Below are 17743 nucleotides of genomic sequence, written 5' to 3'. Positions count from 1 at the left end.
GTCTACCCTGGAGGTCATTGAACCCGAGAATTTTTCCGGTCTCTATCAATAAGTACGGATTAGAATCGGTGGCGTTAAAAAAACATACACTTTCATACAAATGGTCATTTAAAACTGTTTCCACAATGCAATCACTACACTTAGCCAATGTTGATGGCGCAACAATGATTTGCTGAGGAAAAAATAAACAGCTTCACACATTTACCATGCAATCATGCAGACGTGGCCACTTCCTGCTTGTTCCACGTCTAGAAGCCAAGGCCATGCACGAGGAGTGTAACCCTGCGACACGACACGGTGCAACGATGTTGGATTTCCTAACCTGTCATTCATCCGTTACAGCGTATCAAAACAAATGTTAGGTCCCGTAGACACACCACAGAAGAGCAGTTAATCAATAGCCATGCAGCGACCTTCTTCATTTTTATACACCTCGCGCTTGGTAGAAAGAAGAAGAGAAAGTCACCTCATGTTTGATGTCAAAAGTATTCACAAGAAGGGAGCCGTACGGTGGTTCGAGTTTGTTGGTTGTTCATTGAAGATTCAGACTGTGACTGGACTGTCCCTGAACTTAACGAGAATTCATCCGACGGAAATGGAATTTTTTTTTCTGTGTTCAATTGGGCCGGGAAATGAAGAAGAACGACAAGCCATCCGCCCACGCTGGTTCTTTCGTCGAGCCGAGCCTTCCTTCGATGTGACGGCGAAAGACCGATAAATGACTGCTCGAGTCCGTTGCGTATCTTCGTGTCAGGTTTCGACACGCACCGCTGCAGAGTCCCGTCCCCACGGCGCGCATTGTTGTTACGCAACGGGGCTACGCTATGGTCGTTTGCTACACGTGGATACCCACCTCCTGTGCGATGCAAGTCCATCCTACAGAGATAGCAGATGCCCTGCGACCAGTGCAAAGAGCCGCATGCAGGCACAGGGCGCTATGTTCCGGGTCTGTCAGCCGCCAAGTGTGAAGCTGTCCCAGAGAGCGCACCACTTGCTCAAGGCCGCGGTGGTTCCAGCCAATCAGAGATCACGTGAGACGTGTCTGTGTGTATGTGAATGTGTGAATGTGTGTGTGTGTGTGTGCGCGCATGTTGTACCGAGCTGGACTCTCGTCACCATGTCATCACTTCTAACAGTAAATTGCAATTTGAGTTGACGACCCCAGGGAGACTTCTGTACAATATTTAGTGTTCTAGTTAATTTTTTGTTATGTACTATAAAAGCATTTTTAATATCTTAGCCAAATAATTTCTAGTTATCAGTATTGTTTGCATTAATGCTTAGTTTTAATTATCATATATTTAAAATGTAAATATTTTTATAACCTAATTCGGCTAAAGTTTATAGGTGAAGTATCTTATTAATCTTCATAATTCGAGTTTTCCCTGGGAATGATTTTAGTAATTGTATTTGGGAACACGAAATGATTGCGAGGATAACTTCTACCAAAGTGGCTATACTGTAAGCTGTAGCTGATGCGCACAGAGGTAAGTTGAATGTGCTTAGGAGGATAGGATGAACAATTGAAGGGTAATGCCTTAAATTGAGGTCACCACTATATTAAGCAGACTATCGGAAACAATAGTGATATTCTGTAATAATTGAAGTGTTTGATTATTTCCAAAATGTGTCACAACACTATCAAAGGTTGGTCATATGAGTGAGTCAGAGGTTGTCAGTGGCTGCTGTCAGAATTTATCGGAGTGTCCTCGTTCCTTTCTCTCTAGTAGTCACGTCTCTTGTACACTCACTGCACCCACAACATGGTCCTCACTCTGTACACTGACCGAGAGAGACTGGTGTCCCTAGGGTAGGGCAACGACTGCACTGGGAGAAAACCTCATAGTATCCATGCTCCCTCTACCTGGTTATTCTCAGTTTAATGTAAACAGATGAATACTAATAAGCTCACGTAAAGAAAACGCTATCAATTCTGGGTAGGCAAGATGATTAACAAATACACCTCTCGTTGAGAGTTAATTGTAAACAATGCTGCTCCATTTCAATTCCATACTGAGTACGAGAATAATATCTTGAACGTTGGAAGCGTGATGAAAGGCTATAATACCTGCAATCCTGAAGATAAATCAACACACTTCTTACAAACCGAACATAAGTCCATAATCAGTTTTAAGCTCACCAGTTGAGCTACTATTACAAGCAATCTGGTACTGTAAATTTAAGGGCAGTTATTTGGCAAAATGTAGTGTCAAGTTCTTCGTTAACTCTGAGGCGTGTACGTGAAATAACTAACAGTCATTGCAAGTTTAGGAAGTACACAGGTGTCTAATGTCTATCTAGTTGCCGAAATTCATTGCGAATAAAAATTCCCAAGGTTTCTCGTGAGTTAGATCACTTTGAGAAACGAGAGATCCGCCGGTTGGCATGGTCGCCGAGATATTGCGCTCAAGTGAATGTGATCTTGGTTTCGATCCAATCCCATCCACTCCTCAGTCCAGAAGGACCGTAATGCCGCCCAAGTAGTAAGCACATAGTCCTCGGTTATCTCGGAGGTACGTGGTCTTCAGCCTCAGCGGTGACGGCGTGCTGACGGCCAGAACTGTGTCCTTGTGCTCACAGAGCAGGACTGTGTCCTTGTGCCCACAGAGCAGGCACACTCGTCCGTCGAGAGGGCCGGTCTGCTGGGAGGGGTGCAGTTCCGCCTGCTGCCCGCCGACGACAGGTTCCGTCTCCGCGGGGACTCTCTGGAGAAAGCAATTCGCGAGGACAAGAAGGCTGGGCTCATACCCTTCTACGTGAGTACCATGCAGTCGTGGCATTCTGGTTCACGACTTGCACTCCAGTGAAACCATCACAGCCGGGTACAAAGTACACAGCGTCCCTTAAAGGAATGTCCCAGTTTCAATGGTATATTATAACGGTTCAATTTAGACTATTTACGACAAATCGTACATAAAACTGAAGGTGAACTAACTTTTTTTTGTATACAAATGTTCAATGTGTGCAACCTTAGCACACATTCAACCTAAAGTACAATTATTCCCACACGTTGGTTAACGTATCCGGAAAAAGGCCCATTCTACAATGGCATAGAAACGGAGACGGATCATGTAAACGCAGAAGGATTTCCAGGAATTTTTTCAGTATCGCGTCTCTGCTGCTTCCACATTGCACCAATGAGATTGTATCTCAAGGATACGAAATATTTTTTCATAAAAAAATATACTATGCTTCAAGACCTTAGCACAGGTAGAATTTACATATATATATATATATATATATATATATATATATATATATATATTGAAAATAAAAAAATCAAAGTCCAAATAGAACACTAGATATGCTTGAGATTGAAACAATTTTTAACGTACTTAGAAAATAAACAAACATGACTACCACCACAACCAAGTACTCGGCTTCTATTGGTCGCACGGAGCAATGTAAACTGAAGAATCAGCATTGCCGAGCTTATCTGTATGGGTCCGTCTCCGTCTGCGTATTGTAGGAACTGTGTTATGTGAGATCCGTATCCTTTTGCATTATCCGTCCCCGGTTTCGTGTCATTTTAAAACGGGCCAAATGGAAGCAATAGCCTGGCAAATCATTAGGTAGCGGCGGAACGTAGGCAAATCATTAGGTAGCGGCGTAACGTAGACACGATCTTTTATAAAGCCCCAAAGGGAAAAAAAATCGCATGTTGTTATGTCAGATGAACGTGGAGGCCAGCGAAAATGAGCTCTGTCGTCTCGATCATTACAACCAATCCAATGGTCAGGAACTTTGACGTTCAACCACTCTCGTACAAACAGATTCCAAATGGGAGGGGCTCCATCCTTTTGCTATACACAATTTACAGGTTCACCTTCTAATAATTGAGTAAAAAGCCATTATTTCGCGTTGCAAGCGAGAAAACAACAAAGCAGTATTCTTGCATCCACTTAGCTAAAGCTGTTGAGTTACTCTTTGTGACCTCTACAATACTTACAATTGATACTATTAAATTTCATAACTGGGACCTTCTTTCATGGACATACAGCATTGTGGCCATCCGTGGAGAAGCGGTGAAACATTCAGTCCACATAAAATGTAACGTGAGTAGTGAAATGGTTGTGCACTGGCTGATTCTAAACTGAGTGCAGCAGCGAGAGAATTCCGTTCCAACTTGCAACAATCTTCAAGACTTCGTTGGTTTTGCAACTAAGTTTTACGGGGGTCACCTAACATCTTGGCTTTAATTTACATGCACAAAAGTTATACAATATATTTATTTATTCATTTTTTCTCATTTATGATGAAAATGATTATTAGTAATTAGTTTATTATTGTAGACAAAAAGTATTAAAGATATATTGTATTCTGATGTTTGTGAAAGACCAAATCGTACATCACTTTTATGAAATGACATAAATGGATGTCTCGAACAGAAGGAGAGCGTCATCAGGATGTCTGGTGAGTTTAGAGAGTGTGGGTCCTGTAAGGTCGTCCCGGGTGCTGCAGGTTGTCGCCACCCTGGGAACCACCAGCACCTGCTCCTTCGACGCGCTGGACGAGTTGGGCCCCGTGTGTCAGCAGGAGCGCGTCTGGCTGCACGTGGATGCTGCTTATGCAGGTGCGTCTCCCATTGGCCAGTGGCGATCCTATGGTAGCACCTCTTGCACCTATTCTCCTCCCCCTTTACACCCATTACTCATCCTAGAACTAAAGACATCTGTAGAGTTAACTGACTTCAGTCTGCTACAATCCGCATCTGACTTTTCAATCGGTTAATTTTTTGTTGTGTAAAAATATATTAGGTATTTTATGTTTTATGGTGCTGATTTACTGTTTGTAATTTTTTTTAAATTTTAACTACCCTTAAACATTAGGTAGAATATAGTTTTGATGATGAATTTTCAAGACATCAGAAATGTGTTAAAGTAGCCTTTTAAGACACAGTTGTTGGAAATTTCTGACTCCCCGTTAAAGTGGGGTGTATTTCATACCGACCACCCCACAGTGGGAAACTGTCCACGCCCCCACTAGTGCTGGACCACTCAGGCTTCATAGCGAGTGCTGAGAGATGATGGCGTGGCATGTCTGTCGGCAGGCTCTGCCTTCATCTGCCCCGAGTTCCGGCACCTGATGGCGGGCGTGGAGCTCGCAGACTCCTTCAACTTCAACCCGCACAAGTGGATGCTCGTCAACTTCGACTGCTCGGCCATGTGGTGAGTGGGGTCGCAGCACATCAAGCTGCCTGAAGCTAGTTTGTCAAAAATCAGACACCTCAAAAAATTCCCAAAATACAAATTCCAAAACCAATTCAAATAAACTGTTTATTCACTTCTAGCCGAGTCCCCGTAGTCATAACTTACTGAACTGGATCATTTTCACTCATGTTTACAATTCCAATCAAAAACATTGCTCTGGTGAACTATAATGCCTGGATTTAATATTGTAATGAATTATGAGCATGTCTTGGAGCTTTCTATGAAGTATTCTTCTTCCTTGCAGGCTGAAGGACCCCAATGATGTGGTGAACGCCTTCAATGTTGACCCCTTGTACCTGAAACACGACCAGCAAGGAGCTGCCCCAGATTACAGGGTGAGTATGAAGCTACTACCCCAGTATGAAAATATTTGCTGTCTTATTGCGAATGGTATTGAAGTCTAAAAAAAAACTGTGCTACAAGTGTATAGCCTACAATGAAACATTATCACGTATTGTAGTAAGCATATTTAATTTAATGTTTTTTTCCTGGTTAATCTCTTAAAACATTAAGTTCTTTGTTTTCATAATTTCATATTTTATACCACCTTGATTCTTTCTTTCCCCTCAGCATTGTATTCTATTTTATAACAATAATTAATCAGCTAACTATTTACCAAATCAGGAAATGTTAATATTTGAAATCAAAAACCGAATCTAAGCATTAAATTGTTAAGATTGCACTCCCTCTGAGGTTTTTCAATGTTATAACTCATGATCGGTGTCGGCACACAACTCGGCTAGTGTCTGACCAGAGTGTGTGTCTCCCTGCAGCACTGGCAGATCCCCCTGGGCAGGAGGTTCCGCTCCCTGAAGCTGTGGTTCGTGCTGCGACTGTACGGCGTGCAGGGCCTGCAGAGCCACATCAGGAAGCAGGTGGATCTGGCCAAGCAGTTCGAGGACCTGGTGCGCTCCGACGACCGCTTCGAGATCGTCGGTGAAGTCATCATGGGTCTCGTCTGCTTCCGGCTCAAGGTCAGGCACTGAACACACATTATTGGTTATGTCACTTGAACAGGTATTGGTAGTAAGTAGCCCGCCAGAGACAGAGTCCAATCGAAGACGTATAGCAACTATGACACTCCTAATGTCGGCAAATGTCTGTGATGACAATCACCATTCTGGCTTGGTAGCATGACGTCACAATTTGGGGAGTAAATTAAACACAGATATTAGGAACTGCATCCCTTGACTAGCCGACTACATTTTCGTAAGACGACCAACTGAAGTCTTGCGGATTGCTGGCCGATGATCCAAGGTGGTCAGTCTGCGAGCGCGGCGCGGAGTCCTTGCGGGACAGCAGCAACTCGTAATTAAAACAGGCGATAGCCTTCGAAAGAATGAGAGGACTTCGGCTTCCCGACCGAAAGGTTCCGAAGATTTACGAAGGGGTGGTCGAGAAATACTGACTTCGATATCTCGATGTTGGTGGTAGTGTCCAATTTCAGCGCGACCTACTGAGGGTTGTCCCAAACAAGAAGAGATCGACTCGTTCATCTCTTCCACGAGACGACTTCGAAAGCATTGGGTTTATGGAGGGGACTAGTGGAGTGCTCTGGTGGCTTGGAAAAGAATTACAGGGCACAGCTTGTGGCATGAGGCACAATGGGACAGGCATTCAAACACCCAGGGGAAATAACTCTAATATCCGCCACGAGAAGACAGAGGCGGTACACATGAAGACCGATGGGTGTCCTTGGGTTCGGCCAGGGTTGTTGGCCAGTCGGTGCCCTGGGAAATGTTCCCAGGAAAGGTTTTAGTGGGGGGTGGGGTGGAAATGTGCAACTACCGTGGGAAATTAAGCTCTGGAGAGGCCAGAGACATGCCGATACATAGGGAAAACGACTCGCGATCATGTCTTAGAGCATCAGAAGGACTCTTAGAACCGAGCTGCTCTGATAGCTTGCAGTTATTGTCATGGCTCGGAAGAGAATTACAGGCGACGGGCGTGCGTCCAAGCAGGGATAAAATGAGCGCACCTGTTAGCTCGCAAAACACTCGGCAAATTCAAACTAGTACTGGGGACATATTGGGGAGATGGCCTGACAAAGATTAACTGGGAGTGTAAGAGAGTATAAAAAGTTTAAGTTTTTAGCTGCAATTTACAGGTAAAATTAATGTTTCAAAATTCAAATTCAAATTTGTGCCAAAAAATGTTAATTGGCAGCACAATTGACTTGGCTGCTTATAATTTCCTTCTTCATCTTCGCCTTCGATGCCATATTTCCGGCTCCTTCAATCTTTTTTGCACTTCATCATCTTTTATTTTTCTATCATAATCTGTTCCTTATGTTTTTTTCAGGATTTTGTTACATCATGCATGTTAGTTTATCTTCTTCCTTCATTTTCATTCTTCTTAATGTATACTTCTTCACAGCCTAGGTTCTGCTAATCTTATCCAGGATTCATTTCTTCCTTTATTTTTCCTTCTATAATTTCTCCTGTTTTACTGAATGGTTTTATCTCTCTTTTTTTTTCATCTTCTATGTCCAGAATAGGGTTTTTATTGGCGTGCCATGAGTCAAAATTCTCCAGTATACTCCCCATTATCAATGTGATTTACTTCCACGTGTCATAATGCGAGTCCTTATTTTCTACCTTGGTATCAGATCTTCATATATGCTATTATATTTGACAAGTGGATCTTCCCTGTATTTCTCCCGGATTTAATCTATTTCTTACAGATTCAAATATAACATGCGATACTGTGTCATCCTATAAACATATAGTTCATCTTGGAGATTCGATGAGGTTCATCTGGTGCAGCTTATTTTTAAATTACCATTTCCAGTTAGATAGGTACTGGGAATAATAGTTGCTCACTAAAGCTCTTCATTATTCATTCTTCTTCTAATATCTAGTTTTTGTAATACCAGAATTATAGTCAATTAGGAATTAACAACTTTAGCTAGTAAATATTTTATAAACTGCTGGCATCCCTTGGTGAACTGGCCTGCTGCGGGTGTCGCGGAGAATTTGGAGGTAGTATTGTCGGGAGTGATAATTTATAATGGAGCCTGACTGCCAGGTGGTGCTTTAGTAGCCTTCGGGTACCAAAGTGGAGGGAAAACGGATCCGTGTTTCGGATACCAATCCTTGAATTCTCGGATTTTTGGACAGTACTTTGACCCTGTCTGCGAACAAGCCAAATTCCAAAATAATTAGACCTGGTCCGCAGATAGTCGTTAATTAGGCATAAATGCCCACAAAAAGGGAAATTGTTGGGGAAGAGGACAGTGTGTTGTGGTTTGGCTTCAGGAGAAGTCTCGCCGAGCTGCCTGCGAAATCTGTACCGAATCTGGCTAGGTGGTCGCGGAAGCACTCATAATTTAATTTTAAGAAAAAATTTAGCAAATAATAAAAATCTATACACTACATCGCAGTCCGACTGATAGCTTTCTAAAGACTTAGGGAGGACATCTCTAGACGAAGCGACTACATCCTTGTGGTAGTAGCGAAGTTGAATAGTGCTGAGGGCTGGCCGAGAAACGATGCTGCTCGTGAGACGTCACACCGAAATGTCCCTCGCATGTCACCTGTGACGTTTAATTAAATCAGCGCTTAGCCTTGGATTAAGGGTGGGGATACATCGTCTACAAGGCTGAAAAGTTCCGAAGATGTCCGAAGGAGGGATCGAGAAATACTTACTTCTATATCTCGACGTTGGTGTCAGTGACCGAACGTAACGCGATCTACTGGGGAGTGGCCAAAACAGAGAAAAAGTCGACTCGTACATATCGCATAAGGCTACTTCAAAAACACGAGGCTTATGGAGGAGACTGGTGGAGCGCTATTGTGGCTCGGAAGAGAAAGACAGGAGAGTGTTGGTTTCAGGAGTCGCTAGAGGGCAGTGGGGTTTAAGCCAGACCTCGAAGTAGTTGAACACTTGTGTCCAGACTATAGAGACGACACAACACGACCAGCCAGTTGTTGTGAGATGTGCGGTGTTGTTCCCCAGGGCTCCAACGAGCGAAGCGAGCGCCTGCTGAAGAGCATCAACGGCCACGGGGTGATCCACCTGGTGCCCTCCAAGGTGCGCGACGTGTACTTCCTGCGCCTGGCGGTGTGCTCGCTCTTGTAACAACACAACATGACCAGCCAGTTGTTGTGAGATGTGCGGTGTTGTTCCCCAGGGCTCCAACGAGCGCAGCGAACGCCTGCTGAAGAGCATCAACGGCCACGGGGTGATCCACCTGGTGCCGTCCAAGGTGCGCGACGTGTACTTCCTGCGCCTGGCGGTGTGCTCGCGCTTCACCGAGCCCTCGGACATCCAGCGTGCTTGGCGCGAGGTGCGCACCCTCGCACAGGACGTGCTGGCGGAGGGCGAGCCGGGCAAGTGATTGGCCGCCGCCTGGGGCCGCGGGAAGACCGCGCTGGGCTGCCATACCTCCTGAGCCAACCCGCTTGCTTCCCGGCCAGCCCACCCCCGCCCTGCTCTCTGTGACTTGGCATATCTGCTGTGCGCAGCTCGCTGGTGGAGCTGAGTAGTTGCCTGTCCTTGTGAAGAGCTTACGTCATATTCGCCTGGGTGTCCCACCCATGACACAGTTGCTATTGGCTCAATCTCCTTAGCTGCATGTATCTGAGACCCATTAAAGTGTTTGTAGCTAATCTCAACTATTCCCCTTGCACTTCCTGTCTCTAGCTATGACGAAAGTTAAAGTAAACTGCTTACAATAAAACTTGCCAGCCACGCAGCTCATGTGAAACTGTCTTACGTAATGTCCAAATATCATAGAACTGCATGTCAGCTCTTTTGTTTACACCTAGAATCAAACTACGACGAAACGTTGGGTTTTTTTATCCAGTAGCTTATCATGAAAATGAACAAGTGTTTTTTTTCAGTTAATTCCGCGTAAAGGGACTTATGCATAATTTTAAATTCGATGAAGGTTTATATATGTTTTTGAAAAATGTCTAACTCGTAGTTTGTAACATTTCTATTATTGTTCATAAGTAAATTTTGATGCATAACTATTCCCCCACTTTTTCAACATAAGTAATATCTCATTTAAAAAAAATCAACATATCTGATCATTTTCAGCTATGGTGCCAAGTATTCTGTTTTGTTCGAGAAAACAAGTCTTTTCAATGATGCTACCAATCAGAGCACTACCTGCTTGTTTTTTTTTTTTTTAAATAGAAGGGCAAATTGTGGTTCTGTTTCACACGATATGGATTTATTGTTTCTCTCTCTCCCCCCCCCCCCCCTATTTTTCCCTTTCAAAAAAAATTCCTCACCCACAAATAAAAATGTTTTATGACAAAATATTTTGGAATTGAGTGAGGGGACTGAATTCAAAATTATCTTGACGAATTTAACCGAATATCGGATGAAGTGTAAATGTACATGAAGGAGTTTGGCTTTAGTTTTAAAAAGTTGACAGGACTGCGGTGAACATGTTCGCGGGCTTCCATCCTGTAGTACCACTACTCGCCTCGGCGCAGCGCTGTTGTTCCCAAGCTCACCCGCGCATAGGTGCTTTCCTACATGTGTAATGGCATAGAGTATGCTTTGGATATTTCCTGAGACGCAGTTAGACTAGCCAAATGTATGTTAAAGGGACCAACATGTTGATACAAGAACGTATAAAATGATATAGTTGTGAAAGTTACCTTTACTTGTAAATACTATAAATTTTATTTTTGTGTGTAAATATGACATAATTTTAATATGGTTTTTATTAAAAATATAAAAATGTGTTTTAAGAAAATATGTTCCTGGAATTACTCTAATGTGAACCTTGTGATATTTTTCTGTAAAAATAACTTTCATAATCATAGAATGTATTTTCTCATATGCAACATATTTTGTTAAAGGTCTTGTAAACTATTGTTATTTTTCAGCAGTAAAATAATTACAGTACATTTCAAATAATAATCAAGAGTGCTGTATTATTGCATAACTGCAAAAGAACTTTAAACAAAAACGTTACTCTTATAAAGAAGTTTTGTTTAATCATGAAAATGAAATAAAGATAGGTCTATGTTAGCAGCAGATATAGTTTTAAAACAAGATCTTTACCTGTTTATTTTAAAATTTTAAATCCTAATTTTATACTAATATTAGTAAAGATGTATTTATACCATTGTAAATAATTTATTTTATGTTTACGACTAGTCACATATACTTTTAAAATTTTTTGTAAATGTTTTTAATGGTAATTTTTCTTTTACCTCGAATATAATTTATCCTCACAATCAGTATTGTATTTAATTTTTCAAGCGAACCATCGGAATAATTTTAGATAAAAAAAAAATTAGAAACTTGTACAACCTTACTAATTTTTAGAAATTTTAGAATTAAGTATCTATTCTTTCTTTACTACCTGAAAATAATAGAATCGAATAGGTCTATTGACTGGATTAATATTAAGGAGTATAAAGACAATCTAATTAAAAATTGTGACAATTAAAATAATATATATGCTTATGTTAGAATAAACCATACGAGAGATACAAAATGTTTAATGACTCAATTTTTCCAAGCCTGTAATTTTTTTAGTCACTGAGATTATATAAAATGTTTCTTAGTAATGTATCCTATTTGTAATTTTTTTATTTTATAGCAGTGTAAGGGCAGGAATAAATTTCTTTAATATGACACTGTATCTTTCTATGGAAAATTTGATACAATCACAGGGTATTATAAATATTTTTCATATAATTTAGTGTTTACTTGCTTATTTTTGAAGTGGAATTCTGTATGCTTAATTGTTATTGCAATTTTGAAATATGATGACTGTGATTCGTTGTCCTGTTAATTTATGATAGAAAGCTTACCAAGTTTTATTTTTCGAAATATTGTAAACAGTGGACCAAAATAAATTGTAATTATTAGCACACATATTGTCCTTTATTTATATTTACCTATATTATAACATATAAGATGGTGATCAAAAGAACTGTAAAATTCCATCCTGAATGCATGTATCTCTAAGGCGTGGATTTCAAATTTTTGGGTCTGAATAACAAATTAAAATGTAGGGTAGCATGGATTGCCAAAACTTTGGTCTGACTCAAAGTAAATAACACTGCACAGTTGTGTAGTTTTCCTGTAGCACAAGATAACTAGGCCGTCTTTAATGGAGACAAACGCTTGCCCTTGACTTGATGTAAGCTTTTGGAAATATGCCATTGCTTAGCAATGGCGTATGTCCAAAATCGTACATCAAGTCATGCCCTCCCATTGCACAAATCTTTCATAGATAAACGCTTGCCCTTACCAAAGGATGATGAAAACTCGAAAGCTTCTCCAATTTTGTCCAAAATGAAACGAGACAAAACCCAACTGTTGTTGAACACACTTCACACTGTCACGTAAACAATTGTCTATAAGATCATGAAGCAGAAAAGGATGTGAAGATCAAAGGTTGTTCAGTATATGAAGGTAGTTCTAGTGGACATGGAGGAGGTCCAAGGAAATCAAGTCTGCTTAAACATTCTCAGACTTTTTATTGTATCTTACTGCAAAGGCAAATGAACCACTAGCTCCAGACGAATCAGTTCCACATGCTTTGAAATGTAAAGATGCTATGCTATGACTGAAGAAGTCATTATATATAAACAAAGATGCCTTTGAATGGTCAGATCTACCTCAGGAAAAGACAGTATTTTATACTAAGTGGTTTTACAAATTTAATAACACAGACAGCAAAAGCTCATTGTACAAAGCTATATTAGTTCTCAAAGGCAGTGTACAGAAAGCCAGTATTGACTGTATAAAATCTTTTCACCTGTCATCAAATAAACATCATTAATATACCTGTTTGAATTATAAAAAAATATAAGTATAAACTTAAAAAATGACACACATGGATTCAAAATAGCATACTACATGGCTATTTAGATATGTTTATGTACTACCCCCAGATTAAATAAGTGACGAATCAGGAGGGATAGTTTGGCATTTGAAGAAGACGATGCATGTGTTAAAAAACTGGACAATTTTGGAACAAGGGCCTTTACGCAATGATTAACATATTGGTTTGGAACAGTCAAAAGTAAAACCTTGTATTTACCTGAAACAATGAGGGTAGGTGTAGGATTAGTGGATGATATCATCACAAAAAAATGAATAAAGCGCCGAGAAGAATGTTCGCGACATGTTGGAGTCCCAGTTACTAATGAAGAACCTTGGCGATGTTAAACTGTCAGGGGTGGAAGATCACCAGGGACTTGAAGCGTAGCAGGCATTGGAGTAGCCATTCTGAAAACATCTATATGTTTGCGATAATGTACTGTACACCCATGACAACTTCGGTGGAAACAATGAAAGTGATAGTGATGTGCAGTGTAGTGAATATATGCCTTACCAGCAAACTGTAGGAAGTCTTTTGTACAAGTAAACATGAAGTTAGGATTAGTCAAAAACAGTGACATTGAAATAGAGATTTTCAGTAATGCTGACTTGTGGGGATGAAATAAATAGGCATTCAGTCACAGGCATAAGTTTCAGGTAGATGCTTTGTTGTTGTTGGTTGTAAAAAAAGAGGACAGTTCCTTTAAAGCACTGTAAAATAATGGATGCATATCACTTATCGCTGTACAGGAAGCCCTAGGGTTGAGAACTGAACGATGAAATGTTCCATAATCTGAATTGTTAGTTTTTTTGACAATATAATGCACTGTAATTGAGTGATTAAATAATTTAATGTTTTTAGGGTATGTTTTGCAAGTAATATATTTTTGAAATTGTTGTCTTATTGCTCTTTGTAGTAATTGTTATTCATTTTTGTCTATGGAATAGTTTATTACAGAATAAAATTGCGTGTAAATAAAAAGCTGAAACGTTTTACTTATATCATTGTGATAGTGATAGTAACTTCATACGTGTGATGAGGCTTATGTTCATATGTAGCAACACACCCAAGTTCACATAAAAATTCACACAGGTGAGAAGCCTTTCTTCTGAAATGATCACTACTACCAAGAGTAATGCTTCAACTCCACTCAAATGATGAAATTCATAGTTCCACCTTCCCTAGCCAAGTATACATTATATACTTTAACAATCAAGTCACTAAACACAAAAATTATTCTTTTTTAAAAAATAGATAGATTCAATAATAATTTGAAGGTATATCTTTAATATAGAAACAGTTAAACCAAGCCAACTAAACAAACTTAGTACAAATCTTTTCATTACAAATATTTCATATACTGTTTAAATAATGACACACTTTAAATTAAAATATGAAAGTTTCATGAACCTTGCAAGCCTGAATGGTTGTCAGAAAATTCCTTTAGTTATATCGTACTTTATATGACAGGAATTTACAAGTTGCACTTGACTGAACAGCTGTGTTTGTCTGTCTCCCCGACACCTCCTAGCCACCGCCTGGTGGGGGAAGGAGGGCTAGGACCTAGTTGTGCCTGGGGACAGTCACTTCAGTACGTACAGACCTCAGTCCATTCCTGGGGTTGTCTACATTGAAGTACATAATAATACTGTAAAACCGTTGTAATTTTTTTTTAATTTATCAAATTTAATTATTTTCAAAATATCGTCATTGTTAACTGAGTTTTTCAAGTGAAATATAAGTTATGTGCTTAAATTATTAATTATATTTATAGTTTTACAATTACAGTTGATGCATTAGCATATTTAATTTGTAAAACTTAATATAAATACTGACATAATCATCGCAGTTTCTCACAAAGATTAAATAAATATTTCAATAGATTTGTATTTGAATATTACTTATTTGAGACACTGATTATTTTTTTTATTTTTTTTTTTTCATTGCTATGGACTACACTGAATGATATATGTTCCATGGCTGTAGGTATAAAAGAAAATCAGTAAATTGCTAAATAAATTTTGACTAAATCATACGGTGTTAAGCCATTGGATGTATGACATAAACACATAAAAAGACAAAATATTTGAGACAGTATAAATTTAGTCAACTAGGCCTATTCAAAATATAAATTATCCACTTTGTAATTAAGATAAAAATAACAAATTACTTTCGTACTGCAATGTGTCACACAGTGGCTTGAAGTGTCTTTGTATGTGAACTTGCATTGCTAATATTAATACTACTTATTCTATGTATTACAAGTTATCTTCACACAAAAGTATCATGTTGTTGTGTTTTAAACACATAAAATTCAAGGTATTTTCTCTCTACATTCTATTTTAGCATATGTCTACTACCGATAAAGACTGGAACCAATTTTAAACTAATAAATTCTTGCTGAAAACTATCAAGGGTATTTTATACCTCTCACTTTAATGCTAACATAAACAAAAAATTGTATCACGATCTGTTAAAAATAGTCTTTTTTCCAGTTGAAATGAAATTTATTCTTGTACCACATGAGCACACCATTATCTTCCAGTATTTGATGTGACAATAGGCAGCACCCTAGGACTTGCCATTCAACACCACTTCGGTGTTGCTTCCATTCTGCAGGCTGTTGCCGCCATTTGTGTAGACGTCCTTGGCAGTGGCGGTCTGCGCGTTCCCTCCGCCTTTCAAGGTCATCCCATTCACCTTACCGCCCGTCAGACTGCTGCACTCATCCGCAAGCACTGCCTTAAGTGGGCGGGGCGGAACGTTCGCTTGCCCGTTCGTGGGTGTTGGGCCAATGTTGTTGTTCTTGGGTGTCTCGTCGGAGTTGCCGTTCGTAGTTGAACCAGCGATATTGCCGTTGGTGGGTGTACCGTCGACGTCGAAGCTCATGGCCGCTCCATTGGGGTGTTTGGCGTGGCCGTTGGTGGGTGTACCGTCGACGTCGAAGCTCATGGCCGCTCCATCGGCGTGGCCGTTGGTGGAAGTCCCGTCGACGTCGAAGCTCACGGCCGACCCGGCGGACGTGACCTCGCCGCCTGGCCCCAGCACGAGGAGAGCCTGGTCGCGCACCTCCTGCCAGGCGAACTGCACGTCACGCAGCTCACACAGCCGGCTGCACACCACGAACCTGAGTGCGTACGCGCCCAGCACCACCGTGGGGATCATGTAGACCCTCTGGCGCGCCGTCAGCCGCTCCAGCAGTGTCTTCGTGAGGTCGTCCTCTCCCTGGACAGCGACAAGCATCACCACTTGGTGTTGTTCCTCAGGATCACCACTGATTGCAAGTCAACCTCCAAAGCCTTATTTCAAATTGAGAAAATGCCACTAACCAAATGCATTGTATCCCTAAACCAATACATTAAACCATCATATTCTAACATGACCATATGTTTCAATCACATCTGTCCATACTCTACTGTGCCTCCAATTAGTATTTTTGGCACAATTCTAAATTTGAATTTTTGAAAAATAATTTCACCAGTCATTTTTTTTTTGCTGCAAGAACTTAAACTTTTTCCGCCTCCTGTACAATCCCGTTTAATCTTTGTCAGGCCAGTCTCCCCAATCTTTCCCAGCATTAAATCTAATTTTGCCAACCATCTAACGACCCAGCAATTGCGCTCGTCTTGTCCCCGCCTTGGTGCATGTCCGTCGCCTGTAATTGTCCTCCGAGCCGTGACAAGAACTGCTATGTCCTGCAGGCTATTAGAGCAGCTAGGTTCTGAGAGCCAGCCTTACGCGAGCGATTTCAGGCACACCCGTGGGTTGCCTTAACTTACGTTTCGACACGACCCGGGTTCCTGCCGAGAGATTTTCCCACTGGCAGCAGCACATTACACCCCCCCTTTACAGCCTTTCCAGGGAACAAGTCCCAGTTCAATGGCCGGCCGTCAACCCCGGCCCAATTTCAAGAACACCTGTCAGTCTCCGAATTTATCACATCTGCTCTCTCGTGGCAGAGTTGCGAGTTATTTCCCCTGAGTGTTTGAACCCCTCGCTAAACGCCTGCCCCCTGGCGCCTCACGCAACGAACAGTGCCCGGTAGTTCATTTCCAAGCCACCAGAGCGCTGCACTAGTCCCCTCCATAAGCCCAATGCTTTAGCAGTTGCCTCGTGTGAGTTGGTCTCTCCTTGTTTCGGACACCCCTCAGTAGTCGCGCTGACATCGGCCAGTACCACCAACTTCGAGATATCTAAGTAATTATTTCTCGACCATCCCCTCTGAAATCTTCGGAACCTTTCGGTCTGGAAGGTGAAGTCTCCCCCTCATTCTTTTGATTGACTTCGTCTTTTAATTACGAGTCGCTGCCGCCCCAAAGTTACTTCGCACCGCGAGAGCAGACGGACCACACTGCATTGTCGGCGAGCCGCACATCAAGATTTCAATTCGGTCGTTGTTCAAAAATGTAATGAGCTAGGCAAGGGATGTCGTCCCTACAACTATTAGTAGTTAGTTAATAGTCTGCGCACCTCGTAGAAGCAGTCATGCTTTGTCAATAATACTTCATAATATTTTCTTTTTAAATCATGGAAACGTCTGCGACAACCGCTTGTTCGCGAGCTCCGCGCCCTGGCTGATGCTAGAAGCCATCTCCCTGTAAGACAGGGTCCAAGGGCCGGCTGCGGACCTAACAAAACCACTCTCGAGTGCTTCCTCCAGCAAGCCGGACGACTAGGGCTCCCTGACGCCTCGTTAGCAGCTCAACTTCGGCCAGCGAGCGTCAAACCTCTG

General features: G+C 41.3%; 2 protein-coding genes across 3 annotated transcripts in view; one reads left to right on the top strand and one right to left on the bottom strand.

The window, feature by feature from the left end:
• The window catches only part of LOC134531261 (aromatic-L-amino-acid decarboxylase-like), a 32135-nt gene extending 18098 nt beyond the window's left edge, over window positions 1-14037 (top strand). Inside the window, exons 7-12 of one of the 2 annotated variants that reach the window (XM_063366956.1) lie at window positions 2608-2756; window positions 4462-4573; window positions 5051-5168; window positions 5455-5545; window positions 5984-6184; window positions 9343-14037. In XM_063366956.1, the coding sequence (XP_063223026.1) occupies window positions 2608-2756; window positions 4462-4573; window positions 5051-5168; window positions 5455-5545; window positions 5984-6184; window positions 9343-9549 (878 nt within the window). In that variant the 3' untranslated portion in view covers window positions 9550-14037. The other variant, XM_063366964.1, reaches the window with a different exon arrangement.
• Window positions 14038-14281: 244 nt separating this feature from the next.
• LOC134531253 (aromatic-L-amino-acid decarboxylase-like) overlaps window positions 14282-17743 on the bottom strand; it is a 53550-nt gene continuing 50088 nt past the window's right edge. The window contains exon 12 of the mRNA XM_063366947.1: window positions 14282-16236. Within this exon, the coding sequence (XP_063223017.1) occupies window positions 15583-16236 (654 nt within the window). The 3' untranslated portion in view covers window positions 14282-15582. The remainder of the gene's footprint in view (window positions 16237-17743) is intronic.

This window comes from Bacillus rossius, chromosome 1, assembly GCF_032445375.1.
Source record: "Bacillus rossius redtenbacheri isolate Brsri chromosome 1, Brsri_v3, whole genome shotgun sequence".
NCBI lineage: Eukaryota > Metazoa > Arthropoda > Insecta > Phasmatodea > Bacillidae > Bacillus > Bacillus rossius.
The sequence above is the reverse complement of the archived record's forward strand: the minus strand, read 5'-3'. Positions and strand labels throughout refer to the sequence as shown.